This window comes from Peromyscus leucopus, chromosome 4 (assembly GCF_004664715.2).
Source record: "Peromyscus leucopus breed LL Stock chromosome 4, UCI_PerLeu_2.1, whole genome shotgun sequence".
NCBI classification, from domain to species: Eukaryota; Metazoa; Chordata; class Mammalia; order Rodentia; family Cricetidae; genus Peromyscus; species Peromyscus leucopus.
Genome location: NC_051066.1, coordinates 68,973,502 through 68,993,869, shown reverse-complemented (window position 1 = coordinate 68,993,869; position 20,368 = coordinate 68,973,502). Strand labels below are relative to the sequence as shown.

At 56.3% G+C, this 20,368-nt stretch overlaps 2 protein-coding genes across 5 annotated transcripts in view; one reads left to right on the top strand and one right to left on the bottom strand.

Moving 5' to 3' along the window:
• The window catches only part of Tspan18 (tetraspanin 18), a 140,538-nt gene extending 136,306 nt beyond the window's left edge, over positions 1–4,232 (top strand). For all 3 annotated transcript variants that reach the window (XM_028878990.2, XM_028878992.2, XM_037205030.1), the window contains 2 exons: positions 227–310; positions 1,574–4,232. In XM_028878990.2, the coding sequence (XP_028734823.1) occupies positions 227–310; positions 1,574–1,621 (132 nt within the window). In that variant the 3' untranslated portion in view covers positions 1,622–4,232. The remainder of the gene's footprint in view (positions 1–226; positions 311–1,573) is intronic.
• A 2-nt stretch (positions 4,233–4,234) lies between these two features.
• Positions 4,235–20,141, bottom strand: Tp53i11 (tumor protein p53 inducible protein 11). Of its 2 annotated transcripts, none has more exons than XM_028878994.2 (8): positions 19,957–20,141; positions 10,130–10,212; positions 9,298–9,587; positions 8,686–8,759; positions 8,457–8,505; positions 7,986–8,082; positions 6,669–6,770; positions 4,235–6,297 (listed from the first exon to the last, which is right to left on the bottom strand). In XM_028878994.2, the coding sequence occupies exons 3-8, from the start codon at positions 9,472–9,474 to the stop codon at positions 6,164–6,166; spliced, it is 633 nt and encodes a 210-aa protein (XP_028734827.1). In that variant the 5' UTR covers positions 9,475–9,587; positions 10,130–10,212; positions 19,957–20,141; the 3' UTR covers positions 4,235–6,163. The 2 variants fall into 2 exon arrangements, with proteins under 2 accessions (XP_028734827.1, XP_028734826.1); XM_028878993.2 differs by having other exon boundaries at positions 8,702–8,759; positions 19,957–20,137.
• Between the last annotated feature and the right edge of the window lie 227 nt (positions 20,142–20,368).

Here is a 20,368-nt window from a genome sequence, read left to right as displayed (position 1 = left end):
AGGCTGAGTTAGCCTTGCGAAGTTTTCAGCTTGTCTCGGGACTGGATGTCACTGAGTGAGGATACTGTCAATTCTGTCAATGACTTGATTCTTCCTCATCCCCACATCAGTATGAAAATGTCAGCCTGTGTTGCTGAGTGCTGGGGCCAATACCAGGGACTTCGGTGCCAACAATGGTCCCCAGTTGCAGAATGTACCTCCCTCATCCCTATCCTTTCCTTCCCAGGGCTGTTACACAGTGATCCTCAACACTTTCGAAACCTATGTCTACCTGGCTGGGGCCTTTGCCATTGGAGTGCTGGCTATTGAGGTGAGTAGGGGCCCCTGGGAAGAAGCCTTGGGGCCTGGACACCCAGCTACTTCCCAGATCCATGGTTGCTGGCTGCTGCAAACATCTGCTGCTTGAGAAATCCCTGTAGCCTGAAGCTACAAGTCTGCTTGTCCCAGGACAATGAGAGTAGGCAGGACCTGAGAGATACCCCATCTCACCCCAACTCTGCACTCCAAGTGCACTTTGTGGGATATGTGAGCTGCCTTGAAGACTGGGGTGCTTCTTGATAAGGCCCTGCCTTTGCAAGTGCTCAGGGTGTCTTTTTAACAACAAAGCCTTAGTACCTTTATCCCAGGGCCCCAGAGCATACACATCTGAGTAGCTGCTGACCTATGAGCTACCACTAGGTGGCGCTTCAGCTTTCCCTTTCCCTCACTGCCCCCTGCCCAGTTCTGGGAAGCACTTTGGGGCAATGAAGCCAGGCAGCCTGACGCTAGGCCCTTGCCTCCTGCTGTTTAGGGCCCCCTTTAAGGATGCTCTGCCTACCTGGCACCCTGGATATCTCCTTGTTCAATGTCCTCTGTGCCTTGTCTCTCGGGATAATATAAGCCACAGGGGAAATGGGGGCATCATTGGTTAATCCTGCAAGCATATATTGAGCCCTTGCTGTATTCTAGCACAGCTGGAGGTGAACAAAGGCTCCCGTAGGAACCAAAACTAACAACAGACACACAGATCTTCCTGGGGCTGGGCGAATGTCAAGAAAGTGTCCTGTGTGCATAGCTTTCCCTCACTGTCGCAACAGGTCAAGGTTAGGGTACTGTTACCTCTGCAAACCTCATCATGTCCCTGTGAGCTCACTGAGAGTGCAGCAGCTAGAATCAAGGGGAGCTCTGAGGGTAGGCAGCATGTCTCTGTTCAAGCCTGGCTGCCCCACTGGAGCTGTGTGACCTGAATCAGGTTGTACAACCTCTCTGTGCCTCACTTCCTGCTGGTTAGAAAGCCTGCTGATAGAGCACTTAAAATTTACTTTACATGGTCAGCGCTTGGTACACACTTGGGGCCCAAGAAGGGTTATGCTTTGCTTAAAGACTGCTGACCCAAGAAATGCAGATAGGAACTATTTAAACAGATCGCTTGCTTTCCAACCACCCCCCACCCCCCCCCCCCCCCCCCCCCCCCCCCCCCCCCGCCTTGGATGGTGAGCACTTGCTTGCCCTGGGCAGTGTCAAAAATCCTCTCGGGTGACCCCTGGGTGTACACCCAGCCTGACTCTGGCTCACCTTCTCCCTTTCTCTGCAGCTTTTCCTCATGATCTTTGCCATGTGCCTCTTCCGGGGCATCCAGTAGGCCATGGTCTGAAGATACCCAGCTCACCACTGTCCAGTAGCCAGCCCCCTCCCTTCCTTGACCTCTGGCCCCAGGGGAGGAGGCAAAGCCAGCCCAGATGGCCAGGAGCATAGAGCTAATTTTTAACAAACAAAACAAAACAGAGACAGATGTGAACTAAAGAGGCCTCACCTTGGCTCCAAGGCAGGAGCTATGGATGTCGACAAGGACCTAGGGCTGGCCTGGGACCAGCTGTTCCTGAGACCAAAGGATTATCAGCCTCAGAGCCCCTGGGCCCTGTCAGACTGGAGTGTCCCCTGGCCTGGGTCCCCTCTCTTAACATTTCCAGGATCTGAGCATCCAGAAGGCAGAAACACACCCTGGAGGATGAGCCAGAGCTCAGAAGCCCCAAGGAGACGCACTTTTCACAACCCAAGGACAGAATCTGCAGCGCCACCTGCTGGAGGACGAGGCTGTCCCTGCTCCTGGCTGGCTGAGGGTGGCTGAGTGTGGACACTGGATCTGAAAGTGGCTGTCTTTGGTTTCCTCGTCTCTTGGATCAAAGCCTCTCCACGGCCCAGAAAAGGACGGCGACTTGTCCACGGTCACACAACCCGTGCATGACAAGGTCATCTCTGGGCTGCTGTCACTCCAGCCAGGCCTTCCTCAGATCTGCCTCAGCATCCCAACGTAAGCTGGCCAGGAACTGCCTGCACCAAGTTCTACAGCTGAGAAAAGTCCGAACTGTGTCCACTTGGCCCTGCTGGTACCTCGACCCAAGCCTACTGCCATACATCACCTGTCCCTGTGGGCCACACCCCTCCCTCCTCTCCCCGGCGGAAGACACCCCAGTATTGTTCACTTCTCTTTCTACCCAGAGATGAGGCTTGAATGTGTTCTTCAAGGTTCCTGCCAAGAATCCCGTCCCCGCCCCCTTGCATACCTCCACATGTGATGCTCACTACCTCCCAATGCGGACTCCTGCCTTCAGAAGCTCTAACGTCACCATCACCTCAACAGACAGAAGGGTTTCCGTTTTCCTGTGCTTCTGTCCATATATCCCCTTCTCTCTCTCCTTCCTAGAGGTTAAGGTCATAACTCTTGTCTGCGGACTTAAAGAACCCCACAGCCTCTCAGCCATTTCTACCATGACATACTTTCTGTCCTTTGGTTGTCCCGATGACATTTTGCTATTCTCTCTAGGCTCAGACTGCCCAGATTCATGGGTCCACAACTTACACACACACACACACACACACACACACACACACACACACACACACACAACTCAGACTACAGACTAGGTTGCCAATTGGGTTGCAAGATGCCTGACCCTGTCAGGACCATGTTGAATCCATTAGTGTTGTCTGTCAGACTCTCAAGTTTGATTAATTATGTCTGCCATGGGCTCAGCAGGGGGGGTGAGGGGGCAGTGGTGGAAGGAGTGCCTGCTCTCCTCTCCCAGAGGGAAGAGCCTGATCTAATTCCAGCTTCCCTCTGCCTTCCTGCCACCTAGGAGTCATAGCTGGAGCCTGGAGCCCAGGGCTCCCTTACTGCCTGTGCTGTCTGGGTTCAAGGGGACCCTCCTCTTCATGTCCTCACCCATCCTGGACTTTCTGGGGGTCTTTGAGCACCACTTTTCCAAGCTGTCCTTATGACAACTTACTTGGGACCCCCATAAAATGAAGCCTAGAGACTGAGTCACCAGGTCAGAGGACCCCAGTGCTGGCTCCCAGCCCCAGACTAAGAGAACCTTGGCTCTGACTCAGAACCCACGGCATACTGGGCTCCAACAGCCTAGGAAGGCAAATGGATCAACTGAGGTTGATTGGGAGGCTCATGGCCTGGCTGAACAGGACAGAGCCCAACCACAGGGGCTGCTGCCCAGAGCTAGGCCAGGCTTCCAGAGAGGGCAGGCCTGGGACAGAGGGCTGAGAAGGCAGATCGCCAGCCCAGGCAGTTCCAGGGTAGACCATACTCTCAACAGGAGAACTTTGCATATAGATGCTGAAGAGCCCCAGGGTAGGCCTGATCCAACCCAGCTATGGCTCCAACTCCTCAGCCAGCACCCTCGTAGGACAAGAGGGAGGTTGGTGGTCTACCCTGTGAAGCTGCTTAGTAGCCATCTACAAGACTGTCTGAGGTCACTCTAGCAGGGATTGGCGGGCTGCTCTGTGTACTCTCAGGGGAGGGGAACGGAACCCTCCCTTCACCTCTCACCCCAGGACCTACAGCTTCACCTGAGATGCCCTGTGACCCTCACCCAGGAGTGAGCAGAACAGCCTCTGCCTGTCCCAGAGCCACTTGCCAAAGGGACAGCAGTATCCTCTAGGAAGGGAGCGAAGACTGGATCTGTGGCCCATGCCCTTCTCAGCACCCTGTCCCAAGCCCCTTGCCTACCCAGGTCCTGAGTCCAACACCCTGCCCCCAGGAATCCCGTCACACACACACACACACACACACACACACACACACACACACACACACACATCATATGTTATAGTCTATTTTGGAATCTGTAAATGTCCCTTGCAGTAGGAAACAGAGCTAATTTATCATTGTAACTCCCAAGCTCCCCCTTTTATATTCTATATCAAGAGAAATTTTGTAATATAAAACAGGACACCAAACAGATCGTCTTGCATTGGTTTTTGTGACTGTTTCTTACAAAAAGAAAAAGGACGGAGGAATAAATAGTGGCCATGACAGAGGAGGTCTTGGGGGCTGAGGCAGAAGCATGACAAGAGCTGAGGGGCAGCCAGGGCACCCCAAGCTTGGATTCAGGATGGGGTTCCTATCTCCATCTCCGCCTCCTTCCTAGGTTAGTGTCTCCCAGAGGCCACAAGCAGGTCTGTAATGCCAGCCTTGGTCTGGCCTTGACCCCAGCCCAAGGGAAGGTATCACTGCAGTTTAACCAAGGTGACCTGACCAGCCCACCCTCACCCCAGGGCAGGACCTGCCACCTCCTGTCGCTGAAGGGAAGACTGGCAGATGTCCCCAGAAGGGCTGAGCATGGCTGGCACTTTCTACTTTTCTGACTACCTCCCTTGGGACTCTATCTGCATTCGCAGGGGATCCGAGAGGATAAATCCCCACCACCACTGAGAACCGTCCACAGTGCCACCCCATCTACAGCAGCTGCGACTGTACTGAGAAGGTGGCAGTGGCTGGGCCTGTGCTTCTGAGTCAAGAGGTGGGACTGAGAGACTGGCACAAAGCCAGCAGCGGAAGGTGGCTGCACACAACGGTCCCTTCTTTGAAAGCACAGATTCTCGCCACTCTGCCAGACCATGGTTAGCAGACGCAGCCTGGGCCTCCGCTGGGGCATGTCTTCCATAGAAAACTCCCCCGGAGTCTCCTCTGCTGGGCATAGGCCATTGTCATGGGGCACTTGGCTGCAGGGCCAAATAAGCTCAGGGAAGCTGTGAACCCAGGTGCCCTAGAGAAAAGCTCCCCAGGCACAGGGGCCCGGGGTGGGGGTGGGGTGGGGGGAGGACCACCGCCTTGCAGAAGGGAAAGAGATAGGCCTCGGGCTACCTCCCTTAGTGTGCTTGCTGCTGAAGGGAAGAAAAGTGCTAGGAGCTAGGAGCAAGGGGAGGAGCCACATGGGACGGTGGCTCCAGGGGTGTGTCTTCAGCTCTAGGGGCCCACTGTCAGGCTGTCAGGGTGCTGAGGAAGGGCAGACCCACTTCTGTGGGGTTGGAGGGGCTGTAGGCCTTGGGACAGCCTCTGGAGGGGATCTAGAGGAGGCACTGAGCCAGGTGTGGCCATGCAGGCCTTGGAGGCCATGCCTAGGAAAAGTCCCTGCCTTGCTCTCCTTCAGAATTCCTCATGCACTAGGAGCCTATGGACGGCTGGGGTGCCAGGCCCTGTCAGGGCTTGTGTTATAGTATCTAACCCTGGTCTGTCTGGAAGGGACTCTGGGGCTCTAGGGTGCAGACAGCCAGAGTATCAGAACACTCTACAGCAGGCCAAAGAGAGGGTCAGGTATGCAGATCAAGGACGGGGACCTAGGCCCAAGGAGGCAGCCATTCCCCTTGATAGCCAACCACAGTAGGGGCCCTGGAAACGTATGTACGTGTGTGTGTGTGTGTGTGTGTGTGTGTGTGTGTGTGTGTGTGTGTGTGTGTTTGGGATGTGAGGGACTCATATAGGGAGACCCAGTTTTCAGGTTTCTGGATGGAGAGGAGCTGAGACCTGCTGCTGGGGCTGATATAATCTAATCTCCTAGAGAGAAAAGGGCTTCCTGGAGGAGGAACTAACCCTGACTCAGCCCAGACCCCAGCACTCCACTCCAGACTGTGTGTCTATTCGAGTCTAGAGGTCAAGAAAGCCAGGGCAAGGGGTCGTCCCTGCACAGGACGAGAGGTTGGGTGCAGAGGCCCCAGCCTGACTTGTCTCTCCTAGAAGCCTAGAAGGTGCAAGCTGACTCCAGGGAGCGCCTGGCAGGGAAGGAATGTGGGTGCACCCTGCCTGCCTGCCTGCAGACCTGCCTGGGGCCCACAGGCAGTGAAGTCCCCAGCCATTCTGGCCCAGCTCCAGGCCCGGGCAGGTCCCAGCCAGCTACACTTTCTTGGGTTTCCGGCCGACTTGGTAATAGTAGTAGATGCTGACAAGGACGAAGAGGAGGCGGCTGGCCAGGAGCAGCAGGGTCCCCAGGGACATGAGGCCTGTCTCAGCAAGTGTGGCAGTGACCACTGTGAAGGAAGTCAGGGGAGTCAGAAGTCAGGAACAGAGATGTACTCAAGTCCCTCCCACCATGGTGCTAGGCTAAACACCCTCCCTCATCCTTGGGGGAGGGGGTGCTGAGGAGGGAGGGCTGGTTGACTTCCAGGAGCTCAATACCAAGCCCAGTCCAGCTGACAGATACCCCTAGTCTGCTGGCCCCAAGTGGCAAGTGCCTAGCAATGCACAACCCTGAGTATCAGTGGGCGGTGGGCTTGAAGGATGCACCTACAGGAGGGAGCAGGTGGGCTGTGGATTCAGGATGTGGGTGTATGTCACAGTTCCCAGTGTTCTGTTCCCTTCTTCCAGCACCCCGACAGCCTTCCCACCCTACACTACTCACCCAAGGACTGCACCCCAAAGTAGCAGGCCTCCGTGAGCAGAGTCCACCGGATGATGACCTTCTCGGCCGTGTAGAGCGCATTCCACATGATCAGAGAGATGCCTGTTGGGATCAAGCACAGGGGCAGCCTGACCCCCAGCCCAGGGGTCCGAACCACCTTATCCCACAAAACCCACTCCTGAGATCAAACTGCCCCTCTCCTGGTCCTTGTCTCTGCAGACCCAGCTCTGCTCTGGACGCTGTTCACATTGTTTCTAAAGCCCCATGCAGCACAGGCCAGGCTCTCTTCCCTGGGACTTAGTGTCTTCATCCGCACAATGGGGCAAGGACCTCCAGCTCCACGCTACCTCTGCCCATGTGGTGCTGTGTGGGGAAGTCTGGGAACTCAGTTACGCTACAACTTAGTGTCCTAACAGAAGAGCCCCTGGAGACAGAAAACGTGTGCCAAGGAAGGGTTTACTCTGGGAGAGCAGGACAGGCCTTGATTTTAGTGTCAGAACAACCATCGTGGCTTACCCCCTCGGTGTCTGATCTCTGGACACCAGAGCAGTGGCCACAGTGTGCCCAGGTGATGTCAGCCACCCCGACAGCCCATCGCCAGCACTGCCTTGCTCACAGCAAGTGTACATCCAACTGGCATAAAATTGGAGACACTGCATGTGCAAAGGACCAGTGGCCCTCTGAAACTGAGGAGCGGGCACCTTTTAGTGCAGCTGCCGTTGAGACCCAACAGATAACACAGGAGGAGCAGATAGGGAGGTGAGGCTGGATCCACTGATGTGCCCAGCCCCCACACTGGACCTTGACTGTCAGGCGTCAATGCAGGGCTTTGATCTCCAAACAGCGGTAAAGCCATAGAATATTTTAGGGAGGGGAGTGATGGCCCTTATGTTGAACTTTAAAACTATGATTTGGCTTGCCATCTGTTGTGCACTCTGACTAGAGAAGAAACCAAAAGGACCAAATGCATTCGGGATAAAGATGGAGTGGGGGAAGGGTCTGGAGGACACTGTTCTGCATCCTCGAGGCTATGAGACACCGGTAGGCAGGACCTGAGCTTCCTTCAACCCTGCTCCTCACTGCTCACTGCCAGGGGCAGTGCGCTGGCAGCCTCAGTACTCCCAACCAACCATGTGCATCCCACCAATGGCCACGAGGTGGCAGTCCATGCTCAGCACAGTCACAGATGAAGGGACCCGGGCTGCCAGCCTGCTTGGGAATGTAAGGAGGCTGTATCAGGATCCCCAAGGGTCCAGGTAATGCCCTGAGGCCAGCTGGGCCTCCCCACTCTCCCACCATCCGCCCAGAAGTACTCACTAAGGAGGGCACCACCGTAGAGGCGGATGGGAGTCTTGCTGGTGACCTCAGCCCCATCAAAAACGGCATCGTAGAGCTGATCAGGGAGCGCGAGGGCCTGTGAACAGCAGAGGACCACAGGGTCAGGTCCAGGCTGAGATGAATGCTGGGGACATCCTTCCTCCAAGGACACGGCCAGGACCCCCAGAGCAGGACCCGATTGCCCCCTTCCACAGGTTCTCAGAGTCCAGATCATGAGGTGCTAGTTGCTTTGGGGCACAGCACACTGGTGAGGGGCAGACTGCCGCAGAGACCTTGACAGATGGGCCTCGATGTGGAGACAGCATCAACTAGTGTGGGATGCAGAAGCTGAGGGTGGGTAAAGGGCCACACCCATCCACCTCCCCCCTCCATCTAGTTCTAAGTCTGAGGTGCTAGCAGCTGATAAGCACCAGACCTGCTTGCAACGAGGACCAGGACACAAGGACTCACCATGATGGCCACACTGGAGAAGAGCACAGCAGAAAGAAACTGCCAGACCCTGGGGAGGTGCAGAGGGGAAAGTTACCGCCCCACTCTCAGCCCAGACCCCAGGGGACACTCGGGGAAGCCCAGACACCCAGGGCTGTTGGGGGAGGTCACGAACAGTGTAGGTGGAATCCAGAGCCAGGCCCAGAAATGAAGGACCTTACACATACCCAGGACACAAAGCCATCAAAACAAGACCTGCTCCTCACCTGAGCCCAGAGGCTCCCGAACAGCAAACTTGATCTCATTGCCCAAGACCTGGCTGATCTGTGGACACAGAAGTCAGAGGCATCAGGGAAGGCAGCCCCTTCAGCATCTCACCGCCCTCGCTCCCCGCAGCACCTGTGTGTACACCTGGGGCCCAGAGCACCTCTGACTGACACAGAGGTCTCCTCCCTGCAAGCTCAAGTTGAGTCTCTAACCTATCCTGCCTCCCTTAGCACCCAGATAAGAGAGAGGATGAAAAGGATAATTAGGAAGGAAAGCTCAGGGTCTGCCCACCACGGAGGGATGCCTGGTTCTGTCCATCCCTGATGTAACCTCAGGGAAGTTACTCAGCGTCTCAACTTCCGCATCTGTACATTGGGTCACTAATCACATGGACAGCTTGCAGGGCTAGCAGGGTCTGCTCATGTCTTAAAGACGGTCTGTGCCTGTCCCTAAGGAGCACTGGGTTCTTTCCACAAAACCGCGGCCACTATGCGTTCATCCCCCCGCCGTTGCAGAGGGTCCTAGAAGCGCAGGGGAGTTGTGGGCTCCAGCAGCTCTGAGTGCCTTGCCTTCCTCCTCTCCTGGCAGGACGCACCTTTGACCGATGCACTTCGCCGTCATCATCCTCCCCGCCCACGCCCAGGATCTTCCTGGTCTTCAGGCGGCTCACGAGGTCCGTCTGGCTGTGCTTCTTCATGAGCGGAGGAGGCTGTTTGGCTGCCATGTTGTCCTCTGCTGAGGGACATGGGGGGGAGACACTGGCCTCAGCCATCGCTCCTGCTCGACTTCCAGACCCCGGGTCCCAATGTAGGGTGAGAAGGGTGTGGCCAGGCCCTACCCAGGGCCTGAGAGAAGATGAAGCTGCGGCTGCCTCAGTTTCCTCTCCTGTAAAATGGGTGGAGGAGGATGCTGCCAGCCTGGTCCCCATGGACATGGCACAACCCAGGCGGCTTGGGTCAGACGAAGCCTTACAGTCAACCCTCGAGTGGCATATGGGCTTTAGAAAAAGGCATTTGAACAGGGATGGACCTCACTGACAAGATTTATGGGTTACAGAGACAAAAGAGACGTCAGAGAAGTAAGGACTCTGCCCAAGCCCAGAGTGACCCTCCTAAGCCCTACGCTCTGGGCCACATGGGCCTGCCCAGACAATTCCCACTGCCAGCAAGCTGGCCTGCTGGTCCTCCTGCCCCCTAGACAGCCTCCTTCATTGGCCAGGACCTAGAGAAGGAGAGGGCTCATCATGAGGGAAGGAGGCCTTAGGCCCAAAAAATGAGGCTTCAGGTAGTGCCATACCACCCAGACCTCACCCACTCCCTGCCATCGGCATCCACAGCCTCTAACCCCCACCCCCACATCCACCCACCATCTCCCCCAGCCCCAGCCCTGCTGGCCAGCAATACCACAGGCCAGTCCTGGGCACGTACTGTGAGATGGGCCGTGAGCCAGGTGCTGAAATGGGCACTGGCGTCGAGACGAGCACTCCTCTCCTGTGCGCAGTCCTCACAGTCTACGGAGACAGGGTATGGGGGGGGGGGTGACAAGGTGAGGCTGTGGCTGACCCCAGGCAGCCCCAGAACGCTGCATCACAAGGCTCTGAAGGGTGGGTGCAAATGAGGACGATTCCACCGGTGAGGAGCGTCCTCCTGGAATGTCCAGAGGCCAGCTGAACAACAGGAGAAAAGCAGCCCAGCCAACCCGTGCACCGGCCAGTGGCCAAGTGTCCTGCGTACCCCAGCATCTCATTTTCACCCATAGCACCCTCATTCCAAGGCAGAGTGCAGAAGCTGTCTCCCCTCCTCCCAGCCACCTGCTGCCCAGTGCCATGTCCCTGAGTCATGTCTTCCAGCCCCAGGGTATGTTCCCGGATCACCCAGCTTCCTTTTCACATCTGCCAGACTCTTAAAATGAAAGAACCATCCCAACAAACCCAAGAGCAGGGAGGCACGGACTGCGGATGCCGGGGTGCAATCCATCCATGAGGAGGAGGTCCAGTGGCTTTTGTTCAAGATGACCACTGGACCAGCTGGAAGAGCGAGGCCTGGGCCCCAGTCCTGACACCCAGCCCCCTGAGCTCCTCATCTGTAAAACGAGTGGTTGTTTTCCCTTCCTATGTCTGCTGGGGGTGCTGGAGACACTGGCGGGACTACAAGGGCTTCTGACCCCAGACAGACTGAACACCCGCCCCAGCATCCCTAACCCTCCCTCTGCCAAGTCGTACAAGGGTGCAGAGCTCAGCCCAGCCCACCCCTCCTCTAAGGATGGAGCGGTCAGTAACCTGGCCACAGCCTTCCCACGTCCGCTCTGACCCTTCATTTTAATCCACGCAGACATGACCTTGCTGATAACTCATGCCACTGCCTCCTCCAGGTCAGGACACCAGGTTCACATGTCCAGACTGCAGTGGACGCGTGCCATCCCAACTGTACCCCGATCCCCACTTCCAGCAGTCACGGGTCTGGTGTCTGTTACTCTGGTCTCATCTGGATCGTCTCAGATGTTGTATAAACAGAATCCAACAGGAAGCCTTTCCTGGCTCATCTAGGCCCGGGACCCCAAGTGCCCATTCCTTTTTAGTGCACATCAGGATTCTGTGGAACAGTCGTACCACATGAGGGAGATCCGGTTGTTTCCAGCCTTCCTTTGTGTGTAGTTGATGGGATCACACACTCCCATGCCGCTGAGGTAAAGGGCCCAGAGTGGGCCTGCTGAGGTGTGTGGACAAAGTGGACATCCGGGACACCACACATGCCTCCCACAATGCCCCTCCACTCCATCTCTCCCACGCTCGAGCCAATGCCTGCTGTGGGCCACTTCTATTTTGGCCCCACTCTTTGAGGCCCCTGGATTCTTCGACTTTCTCATGGGGCCGGATGTGACAGGCTACTTAACTCAATCCTGCTGCGCCCCTCACTGGTCTTGTGACCTTGCGTGAGTTATGTCACTAACCTGAGCCTCAGTTTCCTCATCTGTGAAATGGGACTTTAGCTCCAAGTTCCTAGAGGCCTTGAGGCAATAAGAGAAAATGGGTCAGAGTATGAAGAGAGGCAGGTGTTCAGAAGAGAGTCCCTGTGTGACAGCGTGGGCATGGGACACCAGAGTTCAGCTGGTGTAGAGAGTGGGGTACCTTGTCATCATCAGTCAGAGCAAATGTCTTCTTCTCTCTGAGGTCCAGTGTTCCCATCTGGGATATGGGAACAACCACCCACCCCCGCTCCCAACCCACCCCAAGCTTCTCTAAGGAGAAGCAAGACTCTGGGCAGAACTGAATTCATAAAGTGACCACTGGGGCCACAGCTGGAGGCCTACACACTTGCTGCCTGGACTCACTTCTGGAATCTCCAGTGGCTTAAGTGGGCCTGTGAACCAGCTGCTTAGAGTCTGTGCCTCAGTCTCCCCACTTCCCACGCGGGAAAGAAGGGGCTAACTCACAAAATGCTGTTGTGAGAAGCCTGCTGTCTCCCTCAGATCTGCCAGACAGAGTACCACCACCCTCCCCAGCGCTTCCTCTACCCCCTGTCCAGTGACTCTGGACAGAGACGACCAGGAGCCTGGTTTCATTAGCACCTTCCCACGACCTGGCACCAAGCCCCCAGACTTCAGCACCCTGTGCAAGACCAGCTTTAGCACGTCCCTCCTTGTGGGTCTGGAAGCTTCCCAGCACTGTTTTCCTCTGCCCCATGACTCACCCACCCACCAACACACACACACACACACACACACACACACACACACACACACACACACACACAGGTGCACCAGTGGCCTTCCGGCCTCCCCTCCCCCACTCTTCCCTACCAAAGCCACTTGCCAAGGATTTCAAGCCTGATATCATTTTAACATAAGTGATGGCCCTTCCCCCACTCCATTCCTGGGAACCCTGGCCACACACTGGCTTTGAGCCAATGACTCTGGCCTTGAATCTTGGCCCTACCTGCTGATGAGCGGCAGGCTTTAGGAGAGCCACCTCAACACTCCCAGCCTCAGTTTCCCTCTGTGAAATGGGGATTAGGGATGCAGAAGTGCCAGAGAATGTAGGTGTGTAGCCTCCAGTCAAGTGCGCGGCCCTGGGTGGGGTCTGTCTTCCTCCCTGCTGCCCTTTCTTTCCTCAGCCAGGCGACAAGACTGGAAAAGGCCGCTGCCACTCAGGCCTGCCTGGCTTCCTGCAAGCTGCTCTAAGGGGCTCCACATCCCCACTGTGACTGTGGACGTGGGGAGGGGGGCAATCCTCCACCCTCATGCTCACAGAGGTGGAGACGGACAGGGCTGTCAGATGTCCTGTCTGCCATCCCTGTCAGACTCCTTGGCAGCCATCCTCACGAAGCCAGCAACTCTCCAACCTCCTAAGAGTGACAGTCGCTCTGAGCCCTGTCAAGTGGAAAAGTCCTCCCTGCCAGCTCTACCCTGCCCTCCTCCCCAGGGCTCGTCTGGTCTCCTGTGCTTACCCCTGGCCATTTGCAACTTAGGTCCTATCACTTCTCATTTCCCAGTTCCAAAGGCTGACCCCACAGGAGAGCAGAGGGCCTGTGCTCCTCAGAGCACCTGTCCTCCCAGCCCAGGTCTCCCCCCAACTGCAGTCTGTGGGGACAGCCAGAGAGGGAGTGAGGGCAGGCTCTTGATCCCTCCACACAGAACATCCAGAACTTAAGGAACTTAAGGGATCTGCCCTAAGCTTCATGCAAGCCGGTGGTGGCCCAGGACAGGAGAGGGGTGTAGAGGATGAGGCAGAACCACTCTCTAAAGAGGCATGCGCTTTAGGACAATGGTTTCATCAGGAACTCCAGTGTAATGACGTGGATGATATTATACTGGACGCCTGGCCAGGAAGTGGGTGTCTCAAGACAGAAAAAAGAGGGTTCTGGAGGTACAATGGCAGGGAATGAGGAGTGCCCCTTTTTTTTAAATCTCTTTTTCCATTAGTAGTAGTAGTAGTAGTAGTAGTAGTAGTAGTAGTAGTAGTATTTTTAAACAAGGTTTCCCTGAGTAACCCTGGCTGTCCTGGAACTCATTTTGTAAACTAGGCTGGCCTCAAACTCAGAGATCCACCTGCCTCTGCCTTCTGAGTGCTGGAATTAAAGGAACACACTTCTAATGATTAGGAAAACTTGGATTCAAAATTCAACTCTTCCTCTTCACTGCTCTGTGACCTCAGGAAAATTACTTAGCTCCTCTGAGCTCCTAAGTCCTCATCTAAGAATCTAGTCCACTCATCAGGCTTGTGATGTGCCGTAAAGAGGGCGGCCTAGGAGCTGGGCCCCTGAATTATGCTACACCAATGACAGCAGAAAATTGTGTTATTAATGAACTCCTAGCCAGACTCAGCCCTGGGCCGCAGAGTTGATGAGGCAGGGGCCCACACCTCCCAAGCTGATCCTGGAGGACTTCCCCGTCCTTCCCAGGAAGCCTGGTTACCATAGAAACCAAGGGACTGCAGAGCTGTCCCGACAAGGAGGCTGTGCCCAGGAGGGCTGGCTTAGGAAACCTGCTGCCCTGGGAGGGGGAGGGGAGGAAGGGCCCCAGAACACCCACAGTGGCTCGGGTGACTTCCCCTGAGTCACAGCCATAGTCCCTCAGCCAGGGAGCCACTTCCTCCCCATCGTGAGCACAGACACAGGGGCTGTAACTGCCCTCCTTCGGTGAGGAGAAGAGCTGCCTACATGTCCTGCTGAACTGGGACAGCAGCCAGCGAGCGGCCAGCTCATCCAGCCTAGGAACCCCCCTGAAGTCCACATCGTCACCTGTGACAACAGCCAAGTCCATTCCATTTTTCAGATGAGAGCACTGAGGCCCAAGTGACTTACTTATTCAAGAGTCCCTGGCTTGAAGGGTGTGGCCGAGCTAGAGTTCAAGTTCGCTGTGAGCTGAGCTTTCACCGGCTCTCCTGAGGGGGCCTAGGGAGGGGAGGTTGGGGAATGAATGTCTGTGTTTGTCTGTGTGAGTGCCTGGTAATGGAGTGTTCCTGGAAAACACATACACACAGAGAGAGAGAGGAGAGAGAGAGAGAGAGAGAGAGAGAGAGAGAGAGAGAGAGAGAGAGAGAGAGAGAGAGAGAGAAGCATAACTGAGTTTCAAGCCATCCTCCAGAATAATCTCCCCTGGAAGTCTTTGTGTGTCCCCAGTGCCTGCAGAGCCCGCCCTAGGACTGGCCTCTCTTGGGTTCAGGGCCTGTGATGTGGGCAGGGCTCTGGGAACTGGTGCCATAGATTGGAGCCTATTGTTCTGATATCTCTGCACAGAATAGCTGGAAGTGGGTCTGAACAGAGCTGTTTGCAAGTGAGGACAGTGAAAGGCAGAGTTCAGAGTGTGGAGGGCCTAATCAGAGGGTAGGTGGAGAAGACTCTGCCCCTGGGCCCCAGAGCCTCTCCTAGGGTACCCCCAGCAGTCTGCGACAAGATGGAGATCTAACCACCTTCTAGGAATCAACTGCTGGGGCCCCGTGGCAATGTGACCCACATCTCAGAGTGTCACGGGGAGCAAAAGGTGAACGCACCACATTCTCACCCCAGGCTTGCATTCCCAGACCTGGGACTCAGGGGGGCCTGCTGCTGTGTGAGGAACCATATTCCCTGCAAATGGGTGCCATGCCTCACCCACAAAGCCAAGGGTCACAGTATTGACATGTATAATGTCCTCCGTGGCACAGGTCTCCTTGGAGATCTTCCAGGCCCAAGCAAAGGGAAAATGGAAGAGATGCTGCTGTGCACAGCACCTGCTAGCAGCCTAGCTGGGCTGCAGTCCCCAGAGAATAGAATTATTACAGCATGCTGCCTAGGTGGGCAGAGCAGTGACGTGGGCTGGACTGGCACCTCTCGCCAGCTCAGGAGTCACTAAGCTGCTGTGAAAGGTGAGGAGGACAAAAGGGGAACCAGTAGACAAAGACCACGATGTGAAATCCTCCGGCACGGCAGCCATGGCAGCAGACCCATCCCAGCGGCAAAGCTATGGAGTCCATGCCCCGGTTCCTCGAATCTTCAGGAACCTGACCCTTGGATCTCAAGCCTCAGGGTTTGCCCCGCCACTGGGAAGTTGGGGTGCCCTGAGTCACTGTGCTTCAAGGAGTTCAGCTGAGGTCCCTGGCATAATGACCCAGGGCTTGCCTTCACGGCAGTCTTCTGTGTAGAAGCTGGGAAGTGTGGTCCCGAGAAGCCCTCCCCAGGTTTGACTAGGCGACCTACCGACCAGGACTCCAGCAGTATAAGCACATTCATTTGCATTTCCGCTTGGCCCTGCCCAGCCTTGGCAGCCCTTCCTGCCTCTCCTGCTACCTTGTGGAGATTTTATCTCCTCGCCGGTCCTCTTGAAGGGTCCAGGAACATAGAAAAATAAAATTATAGCTAAAATTATAGCTTAAGAGATGAACACTGAGAGTCATCCACTCTAAAGGTTAACTGCTAACAATGGCTGTCTGCTCCTGACAGCCAGCTCCTCTGTCAACCGCCAGGGGTTAACTTTGAACCCCCTTGCCCCTTATAGCCAACAACTGCCTGGACCAAAGTTAACTACATGACTCCTAGCATGCATTCTGTGCCTAATGCCTTCCCCCTTACTATAAAAAAGGGCCCATAACCCCCTTCCAACTGCCACAGCCTTGAAATCCAACTCTGGCTGTGGTCTCAGCTAGCTGATAAGCTTTTGTGCCCTTCAGTGATTTATTTTTATTTATTTTTTTTTTTTCTGGAATAAAGTTTGCTTCTGGTTAGTAGACTTTGGTGGTCTGTCCCCCATTATTGCAAGACCCCGGACCCAGCGCTCTCTCTGTTTTTGGAAGCTGGCTGGTTTCCAGAGGGACAGAGGAAAAGCCTTGACTTTCATCACATATAGCTTCAGAGCTTAGAAGACAAAACATAAAGAATCCTTGCTGTGTTGGAGGAGGTGGGTGGGGCCCAGGCCTGGGAGCCAAGTCCCTTGGGGAGGGGCTTCACCCAGAGGTCTGAGGCCATTGCCCTATGCAAGGCAGGGCAGCTTCTCACACCACCTCTCACCACTCAGAAGTCATTGACAGGGCCTTTCCTGTCCCGCTGTCACTAGCAAAAGGCAAGACACAGCCTGGAGAATTCCTGTCCTTTTCAACCCTGAGTGGGCCAGCCTCCCCAGAGCCTGGTGACCGAGTCAGTGCCCTCAAGGGCAGCCGGCCCCATCATCCATCAGGACAGTCCTGCTTCTAGTTCCCACAGGGCTGGGGCTGTCCTGTGAATAAGGCAGCAGCTCCCCTTCCCAGCCATTATCATCCCTCCCCAGGCCCCTCCCTGCTGGTCAACCACATAGAAGGGGCAACCGAGGGCTTCCTTGAAGGCATGCTCCATGCTAAGCCAGTGTCCTCAGACTAAATGGTCTGGAGCCCTGCTTTCCCCTGGGTAGGGAACCCCAGTTCAAGGCTGATACTTCCCTCCCCATACTCAGGTTCTGGCTGAGTGGTTAACAAGGCAAGTCACTCCTCAAAAGATCCATGCTCACATCCTGGCTCTGCTCCCCATACCCCAAGAACTTGTGTGGCCTTGGGAGAGGGACCTGCCTCTCTGAGGCTCAGTTTCCTCATCTGCTAAATGGGAATAGTAATGACACTCAGTTTCCCTGATTAGAAGCTGCCTACGAACGCTCAGAATAGCTTGTGCTTTGTAGCGAGTGCTCAACAATGCTGCTGTTTAGACCTGAAGATTCAACTTCTTGGTCTGTTTCCCACTTTACTAGATCAGTGTCTGAGCAGACCCCTTCCAGGATTCCATGCCCACACAAAAGAGTGTTCCAAAGAGGGTAGTATCAGGAAGAACTAGGGTGAGATAGAATAGGGGTGATTCTGGGTCAGGACCAGCACACTGATTGAGGCAAGTGGGGAGAAGTATGAGGGTCTTGGGAGACAGTTCCAGGGCACTCAGCCTAGGTGGCTATCTCCCCGTACCTGACTGCTATGGCTGTGGGATGGACACAGAGAATGATACTTGGGGGCGGGGAGTGGAGGTGAGGCTTCCCACCTGCATTCAGAACACAGTGGCCAACATGTGGATGCTCCTCCTTGGGGTGGGTGATGCTGACCTGGGGGGTGTGGCTGCTAGCTTACAGATCCTCTCGTAGCATCAATTCTCTCACTTATCAGATTGGGGGGGGGCGGGGTCCCCGTCCTTTCTCACCAGTGCCTAACTCTTCCCCGCCCCACTCCACAGAGCTATTCTCCGTATGCCTCCGGCTCTTTGCACAGGCTATTCTGCAGAACTGGAAAAAACACCGCTGACCACTCTTTAAAATGCCCTCAACACCCCAGCACTCGACATGCTCCCCTGACCTCTGCCCTACATTATAGAATTTGCTTTCCCCCCTCTTTCTGAGACGGGGTCTTCGTACATAGTCCAGACTGGCCTGGAACTCAAACTCTTCCTGCCTCAGCCCTCTGGGTCCAGGGACAACTCCAAGGCACCACGCGTGACCCAATCGCTTATTTATTATTTATTTCGCCGCTCCTTGCTTAAGCCACGGCACCACCAAGGGAAGAGTCTTTGCAGCTTCCACAGGTGTGCGGGGACCTGTGGGACCTGGGCTAGCCATTTGTGTCACCTCTCCCTCGTGTAGTACTCCCAGACACTTTAGGCGGTAAATGAACACATAGAAAAGGCTAGAACGGTGAATGAAGACCCCGCCCCTAGCCAGGAGCCTCGGGCCTCTCTCCAGCAGAGGGGGCTGTCACAAATTCAGCCTGCCAGTAGGGATGAGAGGAGCTGCGAGGTCGGGGGGCAGGAAAGGTAAAAGCAGGGGACATAAGTGGAGGAGGCGGCCAGACGTGAGAGACCTGCAGAAAAGAAGCCAGAGCAGGACTAGCCAGAGCTAGGACACTGAGACCAGAGGGGACTCTAGGGGAGGGCACTGTCTGGACAAAGGCGACAACAGAAATCTGAAGTATACTCTTATTTCCCGACGACCCGACAAGAAAAAAAAAATTTTTTTTTTTGATTTAGACTGAGCCTGGGGCTGCCACTAAGAGGCAGGTGATGTCTCTCCGGATTCTTCCACGAACCCACCATAGTCCCACCGCCGGCTCCGGGAGCCTCCAGAGGTGGCTTTCCAGCGAGAGGCACAGCTGTATGGGTGTCCCCAAAACCCAGAGACTCGTCTACTCCCGCCAAGCCCCATCCAGAAAAGTTTGTCTTAAAAAAACGAAACAGGAAGTGCGGGCACGGGGACTTCGAGGAGGCCTTGGCCGTGTTCTTCGGGCTTTGGGGCAAGGTGGGGGCGGTTCCTGGGCCTCTCCCAGCTCCTCCACCCGACTGGCGGGAGAAGCCAGCTCCACCCAGGCTGCAAGGAGGAGGCCAGAGGGGACCCTAAGCGAACACCTGGTCCTGAGGTGCCCCGGGGATGGTGCGCTGAGTATTTTTGCGCACTACATGGGACCCCAATCCACCCTGCGCCAGCCAATGGCCCCCCGCTGTCCCCTCGCAGCTAACCGCGCAGATTAGAAGAGAGAGGATCGCTCTGGTTCACCTGCGATCCCCTCTGACCCCCCCTGGACTAGGATCCGGCCCAGCCATGTTTCTGTCCGCTCCTCTCCAGCAGGGACTCTGGAGTGTCACCGGCCTTGCCCCTTCCCCCTCCGATCCATCCCTCATCTCCACGCTGCTGCTGACACTCCTCCACTTTGTGAGGAGGGAGACCGCGACTCCCCCAGCCCCCCGCACCCATACTGAAGGTCCGGCCAGACCTGTGGGCAACGGGAACCCTGCCATCTCCTCCGCCCGCGTACCACTGGGGGCAAGGACCCGGGAACTCGCAAGTTTGCACCGCGTAATCCTCGGTCCAGGAAACAAAGGCGGGAGGGGGTGCGGTGGCGAGAAAGGGGGAGGGGACTGAGAACTAAGCGCGGAAAGACAAGAGACCCCGCGATAGAAGAAACTGCTTCTCGCTCCGTTCTCTCTGGCTCCAAAGCAAAGAGCTATAGCCCGGGAGAAGGCCGAGGGCGAAATAAACAGCCCCAGGGGAAGGAGGTGGCAGAGAAGAGAGCTGGAGGAGAAAGGGAAACCGAGTCAGTGCAAGGAGACAAACAAAAAGGACAGAGGACGGTGCCTCGAGGAGCTCATAGGGGGTCCCGGGTTCAGGCAGACCCGCAGGTGCCAAGTGTCCCGGCGCCTGGCTGGCGTGCGCAGGGTGCCCGCTGCCCCTAGAGGTCCCTAAGGCCCCCAGAGTCCCCGGGCTCCGCTGCGCAGGCAGCGGCCGGCGCGGTGGCAGCGGCGGGGAAGTGCGAGGCTAGCAGCGGCGGAGGCAGAGGACTTACGTTCCTAGCGCGCGGGGTGCTGCGCTCGCGGAGCTGGCGTGCCCCGCAGACGCTTCGGCCGAGAGAGTCTCACATCGCGGCGCCGCGCTGGGCGAGCAGGGCAGGGCAGGGCAGGGCAGGCTGGACTCCTGCGCCGCCGGGCTCACCCGAGTCTGGCGGCCCGCACTGGTCCCTCCTCTAGTGCCGCGCACAAGCCAATGGCGCGCCGTCCCCTCCCACGCGCCTGGCTGCCTCGCCCCCGAGGTGGCCAGGGCGGGCACAGAGGGGTTGGGGGACCCAGGGCTGCAGCCGAGGCCTTCCCGGGCGCCGCCTGCGGAGGGCGCACCCCCGCTTGGACAGGGGATCCCCGGACGGGGACACCCTGCCGCTTCGCCACCCAGGACTTTCTCGGAAGTTCTGAAAACAGCGCCCC